The 20464-nt window shown below is 38.0% G+C and overlaps 1 protein-coding gene across 5 annotated transcripts; it reads left to right on the forward strand.

Moving 5' to 3' along the window:
* Positions 1–92: 92 nt before the first annotated feature.
* Positions 93–20402, forward strand: nr1h4 (nuclear receptor subfamily 1, group H, member 4). Of its 5 annotated transcripts, none has more exons than XM_017466755.3 (10): positions 93–309; positions 1822–1994; positions 3180–3557; positions 5324–5464; positions 9877–10019; positions 10876–10974; positions 11306–11405; positions 11541–11687; positions 18388–18501; positions 19418–20402. In XM_017466755.3, exons 2-10 carry the CDS (start codon positions 1898–1900, stop codon positions 19654–19656), a joined length of 1458 nt encoding a protein of 485 aa, XP_017322244.1. In that variant the 5' UTR covers positions 93–309; positions 1822–1897; the 3' UTR covers positions 19657–20402. The 5 variants fall into 5 exon arrangements, with proteins under 5 accessions (XP_017322244.1, XP_017322247.1, XP_017322245.1 ...); XM_017466758.3 differs by having other exon boundaries at positions 1861–1994; XM_017466756.3 differs by having other exon boundaries at positions 93–305.
* Positions 20403–20464: the final 62 nt, after the last annotated feature.

Here is a 20464-nt window from a genome sequence, read left to right on the forward strand (position 1 = left end):
GGCTGATATCTAGGGAGGTGATGGTGCTGCTATATTTGTGAGGCTGTCAGCCAAGGTTTAGGAGGTGATGGGAGAAGCCAGATGAGGGGGTAGGGGGAGGACTATTAGTCCTAATGGAGCGAGAGTTTAATTAATAACTACTGTCCCCTTTCCCCATGACCTGATCTGTCCAGACTAGACGCCTAACAGAAGCAGCTATTTGTCCATATCCAAATACTGATGATTCCAAATATCTGTTGGACTTTTGAAGAACCATATATTTTGTGAAACAGATTGGAAGCAGAGATCAACCCCAAGAATAAAAAGTAGGTAAGAAAATAACTTTTCAAATATCACAAACAAAAGAATCAAAATAAAACGACTTACCAGCATAATGAAGGAAATTACACCACAGTTTTATAGTCCTCAAGGACTATAAAAAGGACTTTGTACTATTGACTTAAGAGGGATGATGTGAATATGATTCTGTAATGTCATGATGGTGTGCCTGGTTTTAGGAAGATAGGAACTTAGAAGAAGAAGAAGCATGTTCATTTGTCTGGAGATACCAAAGCTTAAAGAGTTGAAAAATCTAAAACGATATAATTAAATCATGTGTGTTCAATTTTAACCGCAGTTCATTTTTGTTCAGCTTTAATAACTTCAAAATCAGTTTCAAAAATATATTAAATACACTACTAAACTTTAAACATTTCTAAATGACTTTGCTAATGATGTTGCACTGTTCTGACTTTGAGGCAAATGTATTTTATTGCAAATGTGCAAGCAATATGACACAGTAATTACCATATAGACGTACATATTGTCTTACAAGCCTGACCAAAAGACTGAAAGACTGTTCTTTCATCTTAAACAACATAGCTACTGATATTTAAGAGTCTTGCAGAATAAATGCCCAGAGGTGCATTGAAGCTGTCCTGGTGGCCCATGATGGCACTTTACTAAGACATTTTAATTTGTTACTTGTGATCATTTATACTTAAATTAAAGTTTCTACATATGAAATAAATATAAATATCTACAAATATTTGTACCCTTTGCCTTTTCATCCTGCATCATTTCTCTTAGGTATACTGTCAATTAGTTTAGTAAAGAAATCAGCGAGTATGGTATTATTTAACATCTTGGAGAGCTTGTCAAAGCTCCTTTATAGTCCCCCTAACTTCTGTTTCTGCAGGGAATTCATGACCTTTTAATCTAAAACAGTTGTCTATTAATCAGTATCCTATTTCCTTCGATGGCATACATAAATGTTCTCAGTATTTGGCTTTTTTTTTTTTTTTTACTGAGATATGAATGTATGATACATTAAATTGATATTAAAGATAAAAGTTAACTTAAATTAACTTGTGATTGGTTTGATAAAAAAGTAGAGGTGATTTTTGTGAAACAGTACGTTGTTAATATAATGTAATTAATATGGTAGGAGTAGAAAAATGCCAATGTAGTCCACAAAATGTCCAGACAAACCCAATGTTTCAAATATCTAGAGGTTTCAGATCCTACAGCCTCAGAAGCACTTTGCTTGTACAGTTCACGAATTACCTTCATCCAAATAGTCCTGTTTCTGTGGAAACTTTGTGTGCTTTGATGCCCTTTTACTACATCCAGCATTATTAGTAATTAGTAGTAGTAAACATCCAGCATTAGTATTTATTGTATTCTTCTTCAGAAACATCAATATAATTAGATTACAGTAGAATTACATTTCCCACATATTTCACCTGAGAGTCCACACACATGCCTAGGCCTTTTATAGAAATTACTTATGATACTTATGTTATGTTATTGTGCTCTGATCTCAGTTATATATTTTTTCAGGGTTAATCTTATCAGTTCTGTTCTGCATTGACGAATCAGGCGCATTTTGGACCTAGGGCCACACATAGGCTTCTGGATGAATGAGTGGGTAGGCCCTGATGTCAATGTTGTGGGACCACTGCAGATGCCACCAAGTGATGGCTTCTCCCTGCCAGAGGGATCACACTTCTTTGGTAAGTAGGTCCATGGTTAAATAAGCAAAACAAAATACAAGCCACTGGACATTCTAGTGCTTCTAATTCTTTCATTTAAGTCATACTGAATTATCAATGGATATATGTATGATCATTTTTACTTTTCACAATATCAGTATGAAGTATGTCTGAAAACCATGTGTAAAAGTGACTCTGGTCTTTTACGATCCAGCTGCATGTGATAGACATAGAAATGAGACTGTCAGGTTAATAAGCAACCGTGGCAACCTTTGTTCCCCTTGGCACTACTGAGCCAAGAATGAAGTTATCCTGGAGTGGCTGGGGTTTATGAAATGAGAGCTCTTTTCCAATAGTGAAAAAAGGAGTTACTTTGATGAATTAAAAAATGTTCTCTGTTGGTCAGTTTTTGGCCCAGAGGCAGATGATTGGTGCCCACACTGGGTCCTGCTGAAATGTTCATGGGGCAGGAAAAGACTTCAGGTTGGTACACAATGTGTTGTAGAGAGTCAGAAGGAATGAATGGTAAATTTGATAATTAAGGAATAATTTAAGTGTAATGGGTAAGCAGTGAACAGAATGTTTTTGTGCCCTCTTTAGTTGATTTTAGAGGGAGAACTATGGTTAGTTTTGTTACTTAGTAACTATTGTTGTTACTAAATTAAAACCCTAAAGCGACAAACATGTCTTTGTTTAAGTGGATGTACACTTATATTTATATTACGTTCAATTGAATTATGAAGCCATATATGTCAATTTAGTGTAAATGCCTCTTGAATGTTTAGGTGTTGGCACAAATTGTATATGGTTAATTATTTCTGACTTTACTAGATTTTTAGCGGACTGAAAAATGTTTTATAACTGAAGCTGTTTTCTGAGTAGAACTCTTGCTCTCGTACCAGCAAATTTGTAAAAATAGAAAAATAGACTCGATTCAATTAATATGGAAAGTTTAAGGTTAGGAATAGGAGTGTGGTTAGTGTTTGTACCTTTCCTTGTTTTTAAAACTCTACTGTGCTGTAGTGCTAGTGCTGCTACTGCTAAGTACACCGGTAACAGTACTACTGTTTGTTGTGGTTTTACTAATTACTGCTTTGGTATACGGTACATTAACACTGTGTGGCTATCTCCATGCTGTTAACTTGAGCTCCGTAGTTTGATGACATGTTTAAACTGACAGCATGACATTGTCTCCTCCTCTTTCAGATATTCTGGCAGAGCAGAGTAGCCCTCTGCTTCAGGACCAAGAGGTCTTGCCTTTCGGCAGCTATCCAGGCATGCAGTTCTCCACAATGGAGCAATCCATGTCCTCACCATCGTACTACTCCAATCAGCACTACTATCCCCAGTACAGCACAGAAGACTGGTGCTCCCCGATCCCCATGCTGGAACTGAGGAAAGGCCCACTGGAGGGGAGCTATGAGACAGAGATCGAGGAGCCAATCCCTGTTGTACCAACTGTATATAAGAGACCTAGACATGCTGCCAATTCAGGCAGGTTCAAAGGAGAAGAACTGTGTGTGGTGTGTGGGGACAAAGCCTCGGGATACCACTATAACGCTCTCACGTGTGAAGGATGTAAAGGTGAAGACCAGAGATTGCTATGTTGGTTTGAGATGAGCTTATGGCATAACGTACAGTATGTTGCTGTATTTCATCAACCCACTAGAAATTGTGGATGTATAGACCTATAACCTCTAACCTTTCCACATTTCAATTAGGGATGCACCGAATGTTCGGCAACCGAAATTATTCGGCCGAAAATACCAAAAAAATCACTTTCGAATAAGTGAAAAGGCCGAATAAATTTGACCAAACAATGACGTGTTTGATGACGCGACCAAATAGCTTAGCAACCAGAGTGAAACCAAATGTCACGACCTCGATGAGGGGGCGCGCACATGCACGAGCTATGTGCACGAGCTACGTGCCCTTCGGATGTTTACTGTGCGTTTGTTTTGTTTCTGTCGCATTGCAAGACGTAAGGGAGTAGAGTACAGAAGCAGGTAAAGACGTATTTATTTAAGGGCAGGCAGACAAATCCTCTATCTACTATAATACTCCGCGAGGTGTACAGGGACGCGAGCGGTATATATCCCCAATATAATCAGCCGTATAGAACCGAATAGAACCATTTTTTGCACTCTTGTCAATGAACTTTTTAATGCACTTTTTTGTTGTAGGCTACAGAATGTTACATTCTTTCAGCAGTCAGTTATAGGCCTAACATCGGTTATTCAAGGGGATCTCAAAGATGACCACATCAAAATATTTTTATTTTACTCATTTATTTATTTAAAGTTATATTGTGCCTTGCTGGTAGCCTATGCCTGCTGGAATGAAAAAAAAATCTTCAGTGTTATATAAATATTTTGAAATTGTAGTTTTTGTAATTGATTTTTTTCTTTGAAAAGCAAGACAAAATAGTAAAAAGCACATTTTGACTATTTAATTTATGCAATGGTGGAAAAAAATGTCAAAATAAATGGAAAAAACGCGAAAAAACGTGTTCGGTCTTCGGCCTTCGGCTTTCGGCCAAGTTTTTCGTTATATTCGGTTTCAGCTTCGGCCAAGAATTTTCATTTCGGTGCATCCCTAATTTCAATCACTCCAATGTATTATCTGTAGCCTTCCTTTTAGTAATATCATGCCAAATCTACATGTCTATTTCAGCAACCAGTTCCAGTTCCTCTAAATTCCTCACTTGTACTAAATGCATAATAGTACATCTTCATAGCAGATTTGAGACAGTAACCCAGCCCCTATAACTCTGACGCAGTATATGACATGCAACCCCATGATCCAATTTTAGCTCTTTGAAAAAGCCTTGGCTGGATGACTGCCAGTGTAATTCCACCTGTGCATGGACAATGCCCAAAGGGCAGCCACTGGGCTGTACTCTCCAAGTCCCAGAGGCTTGATGCTCCCTCACACCCAGTCTAGATTTTGTTCCCTCTCAGCTTTCTGCTGAATAATGACGCAGGCAACTGGAGCTTTGTGCTTCCATGCAATGTTAATGTGTGTCATTGTGTTCATCAGCTCATGCTAGAATGTGTAATTACTTGTCCAAGAAGCATTGGACTGCGGAGGTCTGATGCCTGGAAGTAGGCATGGAGCAGTACTATGTTACAGCATCGTGTGTAACTTACACTGAAATACAGTAATAATTTAAAGGAAGCATTGTCAAGGTCATATAGAAGCAGTGTCTGTTTGTTGTCTATTGTCTTATCTTACAAACAAAAAATTACATATTACTTAATGTACCATCTGGCAGTCAGGTGTTTCATCTACAGTTTCATCCAAAAATGTTTCAACAAAAGCGTCCATACACATATATTGCTTTCTTGCAGGGTTTTTCAGAAGAAGTATAACAAAGAATGCAGTATATAAGTGTAAAAGTGGAGGGAACTGTGAGATGGACATGTACATGCGCAGAAAATGCCAAGAATGCCGACTCCGGAAGTGCAAGGAGATGGGAATGCTTGCAGAATGTGAGTACAAAAAAACGCAACGAGAACAAAAGCTTCTCCCATGACAACATATATCCACTAGTTAATGAAAGCTATTTTGTGCTAATGCTTAAATGAACCTACATAAGATAATGGTAAAACAAACTTGAGTCTCTGAATTTGTTGTGTAATTTTTATAGAGAAGTTCTGCCACAGTGTACCCCAACTGCTCACTTCTACCTCATGACATTATATTATACCACTATATCATTAACTGACAGTCAGACTGCGGACACTGGATAAGATCAAACTGATAGTGATTATTGTAGAATCAGGAGCTAATATACTGCAACTGAGAGACAGAAAGTCAGACAGTTCTGAAAAGTGTGACTATAAGGTTCAAAAATGTAAAAAGAAGGCTTATTTATAGACTTGTTTACATTTCCAAATGTGAAAACTATCCACTAACTGTCTATAAAAATGTCATACATTCATCTTCATTGACCATTTTATCCTGGTCAGGGTTGCAGAGCCTATCCCAGGAAACACTGGGCGTAAGGAACACTGGGAATACACCTTGGGTGGGATGCCAGTTTATCAAAGGACACCATGCACACACATACACACACCTAGGGGCAACTGAGAATAGCCAATCCATCTACCAGCATGATTTTGGGAGGTGGGAGGAAACCGGAGAACCAGGATGAATTCCACAGTGACACTGGGAGAACATTCAGAACTCTGCATAGACAGTATCCTAAGCTCAAGATCAAACTAGGAACCCTGGCATTTTGAAGAGGCAACACTACCTGCTGCACCACTGTGCTGCCAAACAGTGGAAAATCATTTACCTAATATTTATACTCTTTCAGATATGATTAATCCTAGAACTTATGGGTTCTTCGATTTGTCTCTCTAGATGCCTATGAGAGTCTTTCCCTATCAGAGAAGGTTTTAAGTGGAACCTCTGTAGGATGCCAAGAACCCTTAACTATCCAAAGAACCCTTGAAAACCTATTTTTCTAAAAGTGTAAGAGTGTGAAAAGAAGTGTGGAATCACTTATGATTCCTTGGAGCTGAGGAGGCTAACTGAGAATGTGTCTGAATGTTGAGTTTTAATGGAATGAAAGAACAGCTGGCAGTAAGGGTAGGTTTGATGAAAGCATTATTGCATTATGGGCTTCCCAGTGATGCAGCATAATTAGGCAAGCTGCAGTGCATGGAGCTGTCAGGTAGAGTAAAGAACAGGCCGTACTCAGCTCCTGTTGCTCATAAATAGTGCATTAACATTTATATAAATACTGCAGGCAGCAGGCATTCGGCGTTCGACCTGTTCCCAATGCATGTCCAGTCAAACAGTCGCTAATCTGCCCTGGAAAAAATCCAAAGTCTGTCTTAAAGTCTTTTCTTATTCACTGAGGGGGCAGTTCCCTGAAGCTCATTCATGTACCTGAAACAGTGACACCAAATGCAATCTTGTATGTATTATGTATATATAAGTCAACACCTACCGTTCAAATCACAAAAAAAATTTAAAGTGAAAATACCTTTAAAAGTGAAAAAAGTCTAAATAAAAAAAACCCCATAAAGAATAGAAATGAAATACTACATAATATTTTTGCTGTGACCAGCCTTTTCCAGGAAAACTGCCTTCAGAATGTTCTATATTTCTGCACAAATATGACCCAAAGCGTCATCAGATTTTCACACAAGTCCTAAAAGTAGATAAAGTGAACCCAATTAAACAAATGAGACAAAAATATTATACTTGGTCATTTATTTATTGAGGAAAATGATCCAATATTACATATCTGTGAGTGCCAAAAGTATATGAACCTTTGCTTTCAGTATCTGGTGTGACACAATTGTGCAGCAGCAACTGCAACTAAAAGTTTCCGGTAACTGTTGCTCGGTCCTGCACATCGGCTTGGAGGAGCTTCAACTCTGGGATGTTGGTGGGTTTGCTCACATTCACTGTTTGCTTCAGGTCCTTCCACAACATTACTATGGGATTAAAGTCAGGACTTTGACTTGGCCATTCCAAGACATTAACTTTATTCTTCTTTGGTAGATTGACTTGTGTGCTTAGGGTCATTGTCTTGCTACATGTCCCCCTTTCTCTTGAGATTCAGTTCATGGACAGATATCCTGATATTTTCCTTTAGAATTCACTGGTATAATTCAGAATTTATTGTTCCATCAATGATGGCAAGTTGTCCTGGCCAGATGCAGTAAAACAGGCCCAAACCACGATACTACCACCATCATGTTTCACAGCTGGGATAAGGTCCTTATGCTGGAATGCAGTGGTTTCCTTTCTTCAAACATAACATTTCTCATCTAAACCAAAAACACTATTTTGGAAACTGCAGAGGGGCAGCAATGTTCTTTTTGGAGAGCAGTGGCTTTCTCCTTGCAGCCCTGCCATGCACACCGTTGTTGTTCAGTGTTCTCCTGATGGTGGATTCATGAACATTAGCATTAGCCGATGTGAGAGAGGCCTTTAGTTGTTTAGAAGTTACCCTGGGTTCCTTTGTGACCTCGTGGACTATTATACATCTTGCTCTTCGAGTGATCTTTGTTGGTTGATCACTCCTGGGGAGGGAACAATGGTATTGAATTTCTTCCATTTTTATACATCATCTGTCTGACTGTGGATTGATGGAGTCCAAACCCTTTAGAGATGGTTTTGTAACCTTTTCCAGCCTGATCAACAACTCTTTTTCTGAGGTCCTCAGAAATCTCCGTTGTTCGTGCCATGATACACTTCCACAAACATGTGTTGTGAAGATCAGACTTTGATAGAACCCTGTTCTTTAAGTAAAATAGGGAGCTCATTCACACCTGATTGTCATCCCATGGATTGAAAACACCAGACTCTAATTCCACCTTCAAATTAAACTGTTAATCCTTGAGGTTCACATACTTTTGCCACTCACAGATGTGTAATAATGGATCATTTTCCTCAATAAATGAATGACCAAGTATAATATTTTTTGTCTCATTTGTTTAATTCTGTTCTCTTTATCTACTTTTAGAACTTTTGTGAAAATCTGAAGATGTTTTCGGTCATATTTATGCAGAAATATAGAAAATTCTAAAGGGTTCACAAACTTCCAAGCACCACTTTAAATAGACTGTGCAGTTTTATAAAGTAAATGATTGGTAGGCAGTCATTCTTTAGCAGAATTTGACTATTATTTGCTTTTGTCTCTGCATGTCCCAGACCTCCTCAGTGACTACATTTACATGCACATCAATATTCCAATATTAATCAGAATTTGGAAATATTCTAATTAGTATTGCGTCATGTAAATTCCACAGTCCGATTGCCCAATTCAGATCAAGACAATATTCTGATTCCCCAAATTCTGATTCCCACCCCTGGAATATGATTGTTTTAATCTGAAAATTGTTGCGTGTAAACACCAGGCATACTTATAATAATCATTTATACAGAAATATTCTGATACTTGTATGCATATACCCATCGTATTCAGAATATGGCTGCAACCCGAATATAGACTGTAAATGGAATTTGATGTGCATGTAAACATAGTCAATTACAAAAAAAACTATTTTATTGTGCTGAATGTAAATGGGAAGAAATACGTGGATGCCACACTAAGAAAAAAATGTTTAGACCAGCCGTCACATTGAGTTGCTTACAGCACTTGGGTGTTTCTCTTAGGAATCCCCACACTAACATGTTTGCATCCACACATCTTCAACACACAATTTTTACATGCATGATATCTTAAGCTGGTCTGAAATTCTGGTGTAAAATGTAAATAAGCAAATATACTACAAAGTATAACAAAATATATATGAAAATGCAAGCTGCTCCTTTAGTTTTGGCTATTTTACACAGCACACAGTGTATTGTTTGCACTAATGAATTTTTAGCCTGCTAAAACTGAATTTTTAGCCTGCTAAAACTGAATTTTTAGCCTACTAAAACATGTAATATTTAATAGTATTAAATACAGACAATGCAGCTCTATGTTAATATCCATGCTCAATATGCTCATTGACTCATATGGTATTCTCGAATATCAAAATTTGTCATAATATACATCCCTAATGTTGACAAGGGGGATTCTACCTGAATAGAGAGCTCAACTAAATAAGTTAACAACACAAGTGTGGAGCTTTTATTCTTTGTTCTTAACCAGAGGTTCTTCCTCCTAAATTCCTCTGTCTATAGGTCTGGCCATGCATTCTTGTTTTTGCCTCAGTAATTGAAGAAGCTATAAAATGTTATGAATTGTATCTGTTTCTAACTTACCTAGCTGACTAACATTAGCTAACTGTTATAGCCTAGGTAGCCAGAAGATTTTTAGCTACCCCAGACTACTAATTTTACCAGTAAATCAATGGATCCACTGGTCTGTGTCTTCTCAGTGAGCATGTCTACATAGCTATTAATTTATTTATCGGTCTGTTTTAACCAGGTCTGCTAACAGAGATCCAATGCAAGTCCAAAAGGCTGAGGAAAAACCCTAAGGCCTCATCGGAAGATGGTACAGGAGATGATACAGAGCTGGCAGACAGTGGAGATGCTAAGCAGGTCACATCCACAACAAAAACCTTAAAAGTGAGTGCACAATTAAAAAATTCATGTACAGTATATTAAATACTGTTTATATTCAGCAGCATATTTTACATTCACATTTACATTTAAATTTATTAATTTAGTAGATGCTTGTATCCAAAGTGACTTAGAAATGAAGAAATACAAGCAAAGCGATATATCAAGCGGAGAACAATACAAGTAGTGCTACTATAGAAGATCTTTATTTGAGTTCTAGAAGAAGCAAAGTGTGGAAAGTAGAGGTGTAAGAGCCAGAGTAAGGTGTTTTTTAAGTGCTCACAGAAGAAGTGGGTATTTAGCTGTTTTTTGAAGATAGTGACAGGTTCTGCAGTCCGGATTGAGGTTGGAAGTTCATTCCACCACTGAGGGACAGTTAGTGTGAAGGTTTTAACTACTGAGCTACTAGCGTCGGTTTTAATCAATCGCAGATTGCGTGAGGGAACATAAGCCTTCGGGAGAGAGTTGAGGTAGGGGGGTGTTGTTCCAAACAAGGTCTTGTACGTGAGCATCAAGGCCTTGAATTTGATGCGGGCGGCTACAGGAAGCCAGTGGAGGAAAATGAAGAGGGCTGTGACATGGGTTCTCTTGACATTGCCTATAAAATGCCTATATTTACATATTGAGTTGACACACATGCACGCATGTCTGAGTTTATTACATTGTAACATAACTAATTCAGGTCACAAGTACAGCTTTTATTGAAGAATCATTAACGAGGTACAAGTTCAGTCACTGACTTCCTGGTAGCAATGTCTTTCTTGGGAAATGATTCCTCTGATAGACTTAAACCAAGAATAACACTGGTAACATTAATTACTTTGCATATTCTCTTTTTTTCTAAAACATCTTTTTACCCTAGGAAAAAGTGGAACTAAATCAAGACCAGCAGACTTTACTAAGTTATATTCTTGATGCATACAACAGACATCGTATTCCTCCAGATATGGCCAAGAAACTGGTACTTTATTCTAATTAGATATTATATTTTCAATTCTATTAATGAATTATGTGAAAACTGTTCACTTAACACTAGGCTGTAAATGCACATAACATCTATAAACTGCATTCTTCTTACATTTATTAAATGTATTAATTTAAGACTTTAACCTCTGCTACTACTAAAGTCAGTAAATGGCTTCAGAGCCTAATCTATGCTCAGTAAATGTTTAGCCACAGTTTCAGTATGGTTATGTAAGTCCTCTGAACAGCTCTTACCGCCCTAAAACATCTACAGTAGTAATTTGCTTAAGTGTCTTAAGCGACTTTTTTTTTTTTTTTTTTTTTAACAGCTCCAAGAACAGTTCAGCACAGAGGAGAACTTCCTCCTTTTGACCGAGATGGCAACCAGCCAAGTTCAGGTCCTGGTCGAGTTCACTAAAAACATCCCAGGTCAGGATACTTTTAAGGATTTCAACAAACAAATGATGTCAAAAGTATTTTGTTTGTTTTAGCAATTTCAATTTACAATTGATTGACACACTGATAAAAGTTTCTCGTAGTAGCTTCTTGATCATCTGTGAGCAGGTTTCCAGTCTCTGGACCATGAGGATCAGATTGCTCTACTAAAGGGTTCAGCAGTTGAGGCCATGTTCCTGCGTTCAGCCCAGGCCTTCACCAAGAAGCTGCCTCATGGACACACAGAGGTGCTGGAGGATCGAATAAGAAAGAGTGGTAGGTTCCGTTTATCATGCACAAGATTCTAGGATGAGACTGTCAGGGGTCATGTTGTGAAGTGCTTTAAATATATTTCAAATGTAACTGTTGATTTTACTCTTTATACTCTTTATGGTCAACTGGAGTGAATAAGTGTGTGTGTGTGTGTGTGTGTGTGTGTGTGTGTGTGTGTGTGTGTGTGTGTGTGTGCGATTGTGCCCTGCGATGGGTTGACTGAAGTAGGGTAACACTTTACAATACTGTTCAACAACTCATAGATAACTATGCAGGGACAAAGTTGGAATGAATGAGTGTTATAATACCACATAAGTCACTATTATTAGTGATATTGCCAGATCACCCTGCAGCTCTCGCCTGGTTTCCCAGTGAAGCTAAGTAGGGTTGAGCCTGGTCAGACCTCCTGAGGAAAACTAAGGTTGCTGCTGGAAGTGGTATTAGTGAGGCCAGCAGGGGGTGCTCACCCTGTGGACTGTGTAGGTCCTATTGACCCAGTATAGTGATGGAGACACTATACTGTAAAAACAGCACTGTCTTTCGGATGAGATGTTAAACTGAGGTCCTGACTCTCTGTGGTCATTTAAAAAATCCCAGGACACTTCTCATAAAAGAATAAGAATATAACCGCAGTCTCCTGGTGAAATTCGCCCATTGGATTTTATCTATCATGGCCCCCTAATAATCTCATTCTGGCACACTATGGCTGCCGTCACATCATCAATGTGGATTCTACACACTGGTGGTGGTTGAGGAGATTTCCCCCCATACAATGTCAAGCGCTTTGAGTGCCTAGAAAAGTGACTTAGCTATTAATATAGTACTAAATTTTTGCTCCTGCTTAGTCCCTGCATAGTTACTTATGAGTTGTTGAACAGTATAGTAAAGTGTTACCCGGAACTGGCATTAGGCTGCTTAACTTGAAAGCATTGTTCATGTGTGTATTCAGTCTAACATTGATGTATAAAATCTGCTAATAAGCTATAAATGAGCATTGAATTAAAATTAAATGCTAGAATAAACCTGGAACACAACGCTTGCCTCCTTAGATGCCATTCATAAAGGTTAACATAAATAATGCATCAGTCTGGTCTAATTAAGGAACCTAAGAAATTTGCTTTCTCTTTATCTAGAGGTATAAATTACAAATGACATGAATTTCCCAGAACTCTGGGTACAGCACACTGTGCTCAAGTGGATACTCGATGTGCTTGTCATAAAAGGAGATTCCTATTCAGCATGTTTGCATTTATCGCTACACACAAACTCTTATAGTGTTTAGTGTATAACAAGACTTAATGGTTGAGATACTAAAGAAAAGACATTTATAGGCATTTGATTTACAGCAGAATGTATTGTACACCATCTCTTTTGTGATGGATAGTATGACAAAATTAGTCTGGTGTGATCATGGAGCAGGATTCCTAAAATTAGCTTTGTAATTGTGACAAAATATTTGAAAACAGACCAAATTCATTGTCCTATAAATATTGCATCTATGACCACACCAGCCAAAAGAGATACTAGCCCTTATTCAACAAAAATGTAATTTTGTGTATCTGAAAGTCCAAGCTCATGTCTGGTTGGAGTGTGTGTATATTTGAGTGTACCATTTTAACATCCTGAACAATTGCTTGATTTGCAATTAAATATATCATCAATGGGAATAACAAGTATACTCAGTACCATGGTATAGTATCTCACAAAAGTGAGTACACCTCACATTTTTGTAAATATTTGATTATATCTTTTCATGTGACAACACTGAAGAAATGACACTTTGCTACAATGTAAAGTAGTGAGTGTACAGCTTGTGTAACAGTGTAAATATGCTGTCCCCTCAAAATAACTCAACACACAGCCATTAATGTCTAAACCGCTGGCAACAAAAGTGAGTACACCCCTAAGTGAAAATGTCTAAATTGGGCCCAAAGTGTCAATATTTTGTGTGGCCACCATTATTTTCCAGCACTGCCTTAACCCTCTTGGGCACCAGAGCTTCACAGGTTGCTACTGGAGTCCTCTTCCAAACCTCCATGATGACATCATGGAGCTGGTGGATGTTAGAGACCTTGTGCTCCTCCAGCCTCCATTTGAGGATGCCCCACAGATGCTCAATAGGGTTTAGTCCATCACTTTCACCCTCAGCTTCTTTAGAAAGGCACTGGTCGTCTTGGAGGTGTGGTTGGGGTCGTTATCATGCTGGAATACTGCCCTGCGGCCCAGTCTCCGAAGGGAGGGGATCATGCTCTGCTTCAGTATGTCACCGTACATGTTGGCATTCATGGTTCCCTGAATGAATTGTAGCTCCCCAGTGCCGGCAGCACTCATGCAACCCCAGAACATGACACTCCCACCACCATGCTTGACTGTAGGCAAGACACACTTGTCTTTGCACTCCTCACCTGGTTGCCGCCACACACGCTTGACACCATCTGAACCAAATAAGTTTATCTTGGTCTCATCAGACCACAGGACATGGGTCCAGTAATCCATGTCCTTAGTCTGCTTGTCTTCAGCAAACTGTTTGCAGGCTTTCTTGTGCATCATCTTTAGAAGAGGCTTCCTTCTGGGACGACAGCCATGCAGACCAATTTGATGCAGTGTGCGGCGTATGGTCTGAGCACTGACAGGCTGACCCCCCACCCCTTCAACCTCTGCAGCAATGCTGACAGCACTCATACGTCTATTCTCCAAAGACAACCTCTGGATTTGACGCTGAGCACGTGCACTCAACTTCTTTGGTCCACCAAGGTGAGGCCTGTTCTGAGGGGAACCTGTCCTGTTAAACCGCTGTATTGTCTTGGCCACTGTGTTGCAGCTCAGTGTCTGGGTCTTGGCAATCTTCTCATAGCCTAGGCCATGGATGTGGAGCAACAAATCTTTTTTTCAGATCCTCAGAGAGTTCTTTGCCATGATTTGCCATGTTGAACTTCCAGTGACCAGTATGAGGCAGTGTGAGAGTGATGACACCAAATTTAACACACCTGCTCCCCATTCACACCTGAGATCTTGTAACACTAACAAGTCACATGACACTGGGGAGGGAAAATGGCTAATTGGGCCCAATTTGGGGTGTACTCACTTTTGTTGCCAGCAGTTTAGACTTTAATGGTTGTGTGTTGAGTTATTTTGAGGGGACAGCAAATTTTCACCGTTACACAAGCTGTACACTCACTACTTTACATTGTAGTAAAGTGTCATTTCTTCACTGTTGTCACATGAAAAGATATAATCAAATATTTACAAAAATGTGAGGGGTGTACTCACTTTTGTGAGATACTGTAATTACATTAAAAACAGTTTGTATGATTTACAACCTGCATGTAAATATGCTTGGATATAATGGCTAAATTATCATTACATAAGTTATTATATAATTTAATATCAATACTAAAACAAACCAGATACAATTTATTCATTTATAATTTGATTAATTAATTTCAGAACTTAATTACCTTATATGAACTAAGGATTTATTTATAGGGTATGGAAAGATAGCTCACTTATATTTATAAAGAAAGTGTAATTGAATCTGACTTCAGTTAAATTAGTTGAATCTAGTTCTAAATAGAGGTCACATGACTACATATACATAGGTGCAGTAATATTGGGAAATGGTTCAATAATCTTTTTAACTAAATAAATAAAACAAGTACACTTATAACTGTTTTTTTTTTTTTTCATTTTAGAATCCTCAGACTTAAATCTTTCTAACACAGCTTCACTGGAATTTTCCCATTTTCCTTTTTACTTCTTTCTTCAGCTCTTCAGACAGTTCTTATATTTCTCTGATTTACCTCAGATCTTGATAGTTTGCTGAATGGTTTATATTATTGGCTCACTATCACACGACATGCAAAAATTCGGCTGTGTTTCATGTAACCTGGATGTATATGATGGTAAATTGGGGCCATATGTATAGTACATGACCTGTGAATAAGGGATTAGCTGGAGGGAGCTTGCATCCATGCAGCTGAAGTTGATTCAACTTTTGTGCTCAAATCACAGCTCATTTTGATATCATGTCATGAATCAAATGCAGATTTGTTCATCTTTGCACTCCAATCTGTGCTTGATTTTATGCAACTTGACAAATAAGGGCCAATGGCATTTTAAAGCTCACTTGCTGGTGCAGCAAAATGCTTTCCCTGCCCTGAATCAGTTGAATTTAAAAATCCCATTTCAGCTTTGTCAGTCCTTTAGTGGGTGATTGAGTGCTGTCATTTCAATGCTGTTGATATTTCTATACAGCGAATGCATTGCAGAAGAAACTGTCCCTCTGTCCCTCTTTAAGAGCTCAGAAATATTCACACCAAAGGCCATCCAGAGACAAAAAGGAAAGCCTCTGTCTAAAGAGGCCATTGTTCTCTATCTAAACATCGAGAGCTCTATTGTCCTTCTCGCTGCCTCTCTGCGCTCCTGACATTTCTCTGGTTTGAAGGGTCTTTGATGTGTCTGTGTATGCAGAGTCCTTTTCTCCATCCATCTCTTTGGGGAAAGCTGGTGACAAATGTTATCCCTCAATCTGAAAGGTTTTGAATGGATATCTGAAAGAAGTTAGCATCTAGCGATGATTGCATCTCTCTGAGTAAAAAACAAACAAACAAAAAAGACAGCTCTCTTAACATATGCTTGAGCATCCCGGGCTATTAGTATTAATTTTCAGAAAGGTTGGCCTTTATATAAGGCTTTTTTTGTTTGTTTTGTTTCTATGTGTAGATATTGAATTATTAGAATCCCTGCAACACTAATTCTCTCAAGGAGTTCAAATGAGTTGAATTTCACCTCACAGAATATAATGACCTTTCACTGAAGGTTTTCCCTGATTGGCTGATTTCGAAAGGGAGATCATCTCCTGGCTCTTCACGCTGAATGCTTTACATCAAAATAGCGCTCTCAGCTCTCATACCCAACAAAGAATAATAATTACACCAATGATAACGATAAAGACAAAGACCTCACACAAAGCAGGCAAGCCCTTCAAAACAAGCTCCAAATGGATGGGTGTTTCTGAGAATCCCACTGAATGTGGAAACACATGCAGCTGTGCATGTGAACGCCAGATTCAGCCAGACCCGGTCCAGTGTTGGGAGACAGTGCTTGTTTTATGATGCGCTGATTTGCAAAAATCTTCATAATAATCTTCTCCAACTGGTATTTGCTTTAAATACAAACTTTCAATCTTTCAGTGAATATTTCTTTATGCACACTGGCTGCATGTGAATTTGTATACTGGCATAACTTAATCATTATGCACCAACACATATTCTGTATTCTGAAAACAACCTGGAGGAAATATATATCGTGTAAGTATTATTGAGACAGGCGCTTCTGTTGGGACTGTTTTATATATGATGGAACACATTGCCTCCTAGTGGCTTTGCTCTTCAAAGCTACTTATTACATACATCTACTGTACAATATACTGGCTTGAGACTGTTCCTGTTGATGGATTGATCAACAGTTTTAGAATGTATGCCATTATAAAGATCTCACTGATCCTATTGTTAAATTTAAGCATAGTCAGAGTTGGAAAATACTTGAATAATTGTATTTGTTACTGTAATTAAGTACTATTTTGGAAGATTTGTACTTTACCCAAGTATTATTAATATTGAATATTGGTAGTTTTATTCAAGCAAATTAAAAAAACAACCATCCTTACATTTTCATTTTGACTTTTAACGTACTCATTAAAAGTCTCAAATGCTATGAGATTTTTTTTTTTGTACTATTTTTTTCTTTTGCCCGGCTGTTTTGTGTTTTTTTTTAAAGATATCCAATCAAATTCAGATTATACTAATGTGTCCCTTTCACACACAAAAACATACACCCACCACTCGTGGGAACATAGCAGTGCATAAAATCATGCAGATAAAGGCCAAGAGTTTCAGTTAATGTTCACATCAAACATCAGAATGGGTAAAAAAATAAATGAACCCAAAGTGATCTTAGTGAATTTAATAGTGGCATCGTTGTTGGTGCCAGATGGGCTCGTTTGAGTATTTCAGAAACTGCTAATCTCCTGGGATAACACGCATCAGTTTATACAGAATTGTGTGGAAAAGAAACCTTCTTTTGTATTGTTCTGTGCTGATTTGTCTTGATATTGATGAGGTAGAATGTAGAGACCTTGGGGCTTTTACTTGACTCGATTTTTGGCTTTATACAAGATTTTGACACTTTACCCATACTTTTAGTACAGTTTCTCTGAACTTTTTCCACCTCTGGGTGCAGGATACAATTAGTGCCAGACAAGGATGTGAATTCTTATCTTCCTGCTATCTTGGTTTGTTGTTTAGAATCATCTCATTACTTCTTGGGGTTTTGCTTTGTGTCCTTGGAGACAAAAATTCTGATGTACAGCAAGGCCCATTGAGCAATGGGCCTTGATGTAGGACATCAGGCTTTTCTAGTAACATGGACACGGGCTTCTCAAGTAACGGCCAGAAACTACATCTGAAGTTTGTTAAAATGGGGGAAACACTATGACATATTGAATGTTGAATCCCAAGTAATCCTAATGTAAATAAAATAAAACTGAGAACCGTTGGGTTTTTTTTTACTGTCTTGTTTAAGGCTTTAACATGTTAATGTAATAAAGTTAGGCTAATTATTAGTTAGGAATAAAGTCAGGCTTCACTGTGCATATCACTGATTAACCTGTCTCCTTGTTGCTTTTGCATTTTTTTCACCACAGGGATATCTGAGGAGTTTATTGACCCCATATTCAACTTTTATAAAAGTATTGGGGAGCTGCAGATGATCCAAGAGGAACATGCTCTCCTCACAGCCATCACTATTCTCTCCCCAGGTGTGTAAATGCCTGTCAAACAATGACCCAGTTATTAACAGCTGAGCTGAAATTTCTTCTTCCTCCAGTCACACTGTGTCATCACCAGATGGATGATGTCCCACATATTTCATTTTGTGCAAAAATGCTGGAGAAATATCTATAATAATTATTTGTTGTCATATGTTTTCTTAAGCTTTCTTTTAAACTTTATATTGCCACATATATTTATCGATTGCTATTTATCTATTGCACCGTGATAACCTGAAAAAGGTTCCATACATGCAGCATTTCATTCAGGAAGTTTAAACATTATGAGACTGTTCATTTTAGTAGTTAATAATACATGAAGGTGAGATATTGAAAACTTTTTTTTCCCCCTTATTGACCACATTTCCTTATCGTTTAGCCAAGAGTAACCTTATGCAATGTAACCAAATTTCTAGAATAAGTTTGATCTCAAGACATCTGCATGTAGGGACTCTGATTTATCATCATGCACAGTAAAGTTTGGTATGCTATCCAAGTAATTGAGATGTTTGTGAAACATTGTATTCGCTATTGTAATGTGTCTCTTTGATTTAAAGTACCGTAGATCCATGTGTATCCTATTTTTGGAGAAATATCTGTTACAGTCTGAAATAGTTATAGTGCTATAGTGATGCAAAACCATATAGTTGGTACTGTGTTCTAAGACTGTGCCTAAAATAAATGCAGAAATGGGAACTGGTGAAAGTATATCCAGCTATAGACAGTATTGTGTCATTATGCTTTTGCATCACTATATACATGATATATAGTGCTTTGTAAAAATAAATATTCACCCCTAGAACATTTGCACATTTGATAGAGTTACAAGCTAGAACTGAAATGGAACGTTTGAAAGGTGAAAATCAGATTTTTAAGTAAGGTCCTGACAATGTTTTTGTTCTGGTAGATCGGCCGTATATTAGGGACCAGCAGGCTGTGGAGCGACTCCAGGAAGCCATGCTAGAGGTTCTGAGGAAGGTCTGCAAGCTGAAGCACCCTCAGGATCCACAGCATTTTGCCCGGCTGCTGGGCCGACTGACAGAGCTGCGAACTCTGCATCACCACCATGCTGAGATGCTGGAGTCATGGCGCATAAGTGACCACAAGTTTAACCCGCTGCTTTGTGAGATCTGGGATGTACAGTGAATCTGCAAGTAGAGGGGGAAGGAAGCAAGACATTCAAAAACACTTAATATGCTGCCACAGATAGGCTTTTAGTTCCTGGGAGTTAAGCTGTGCCTGTAATATTGGAGAAACTGAGTGTGTTCTCAAGACTGCAGTTAAATATTGAATGTAATAAATATTGTATGGTCGTCTGTCACTAAAACGCTTAAGGAATGAGATATCTATGATATAACTGCAAAATAAATATGATTGTTTATATTTTTATGTGGATTTTGATATTGTTTGTTATAAAATGATTTTTTTAAATTATTTGTACGATTGATAGCAGTAATTGTCAAGTTATAGCAGTAGCTTTGTACTTAAGAAGTGACAAGCAATGTGTCAAAAATGTGTCAGGTCAGGCAGCGCTAAAGCACTTAGACATTAAAGTTGTACCATTCAAACAGCACAGCTGACATCCTTGTTCATTTTATTTCACAATCCTTTCATGTACTACAATCAAATACCATACACAGCCATTTATATCAGATATAATATGGTGGAAAAGTACATATTTAATAATATACCTATTAAATCTATGTTTCATTTATGTTTCCTGGTATACAGCAGCAACCACAGACACACTTCGTTTACCTGATTGCACTGTCTTGAGATAAGGAAGAACATTAGCCTCTGAGGGGCTTTACACATTGAACTAACTTTTCAATTTTCCTCCTTCTACTTCCTCAATTTCTTGTGTGTGAAAATAAATTATAATGACAAACTGACTTGAGTAGAATCATCTATGTATACACAAGAGGGTTTTAGCAAGTAGAAGCCCCTCCTACAG

This window comes from Ictalurus punctatus, chromosome 4, assembly GCF_001660625.3.
Source record: "Ictalurus punctatus breed USDA103 chromosome 4, Coco_2.0, whole genome shotgun sequence".
Taxonomy (NCBI): Eukaryota; Metazoa; Chordata; class Actinopteri; order Siluriformes; family Ictaluridae; genus Ictalurus; species Ictalurus punctatus.

Coding starts and splice junctions, on each gene's coding strand:
- nr1h4 (XM_017466755.3), top strand. CDS start 1,898: ATGAATGAGTGGGTAGGCCCTGATGTCAATGTTGTGGGACCACTGCAG. Junction 10,020..10,875: donor CCACAACAAAAACCTTAAAA/GTGAGTGCACAA, acceptor TTTTTACCCTAG/GAAAAAGTGGAACTAAATCA. Junction 11,406..11,540: donor GTTCACTAAAAACATCCCAG/GTCAGGATACTT, acceptor ATCTGTGAGCAG/GTTTCCAGTCTCTGGACCAT.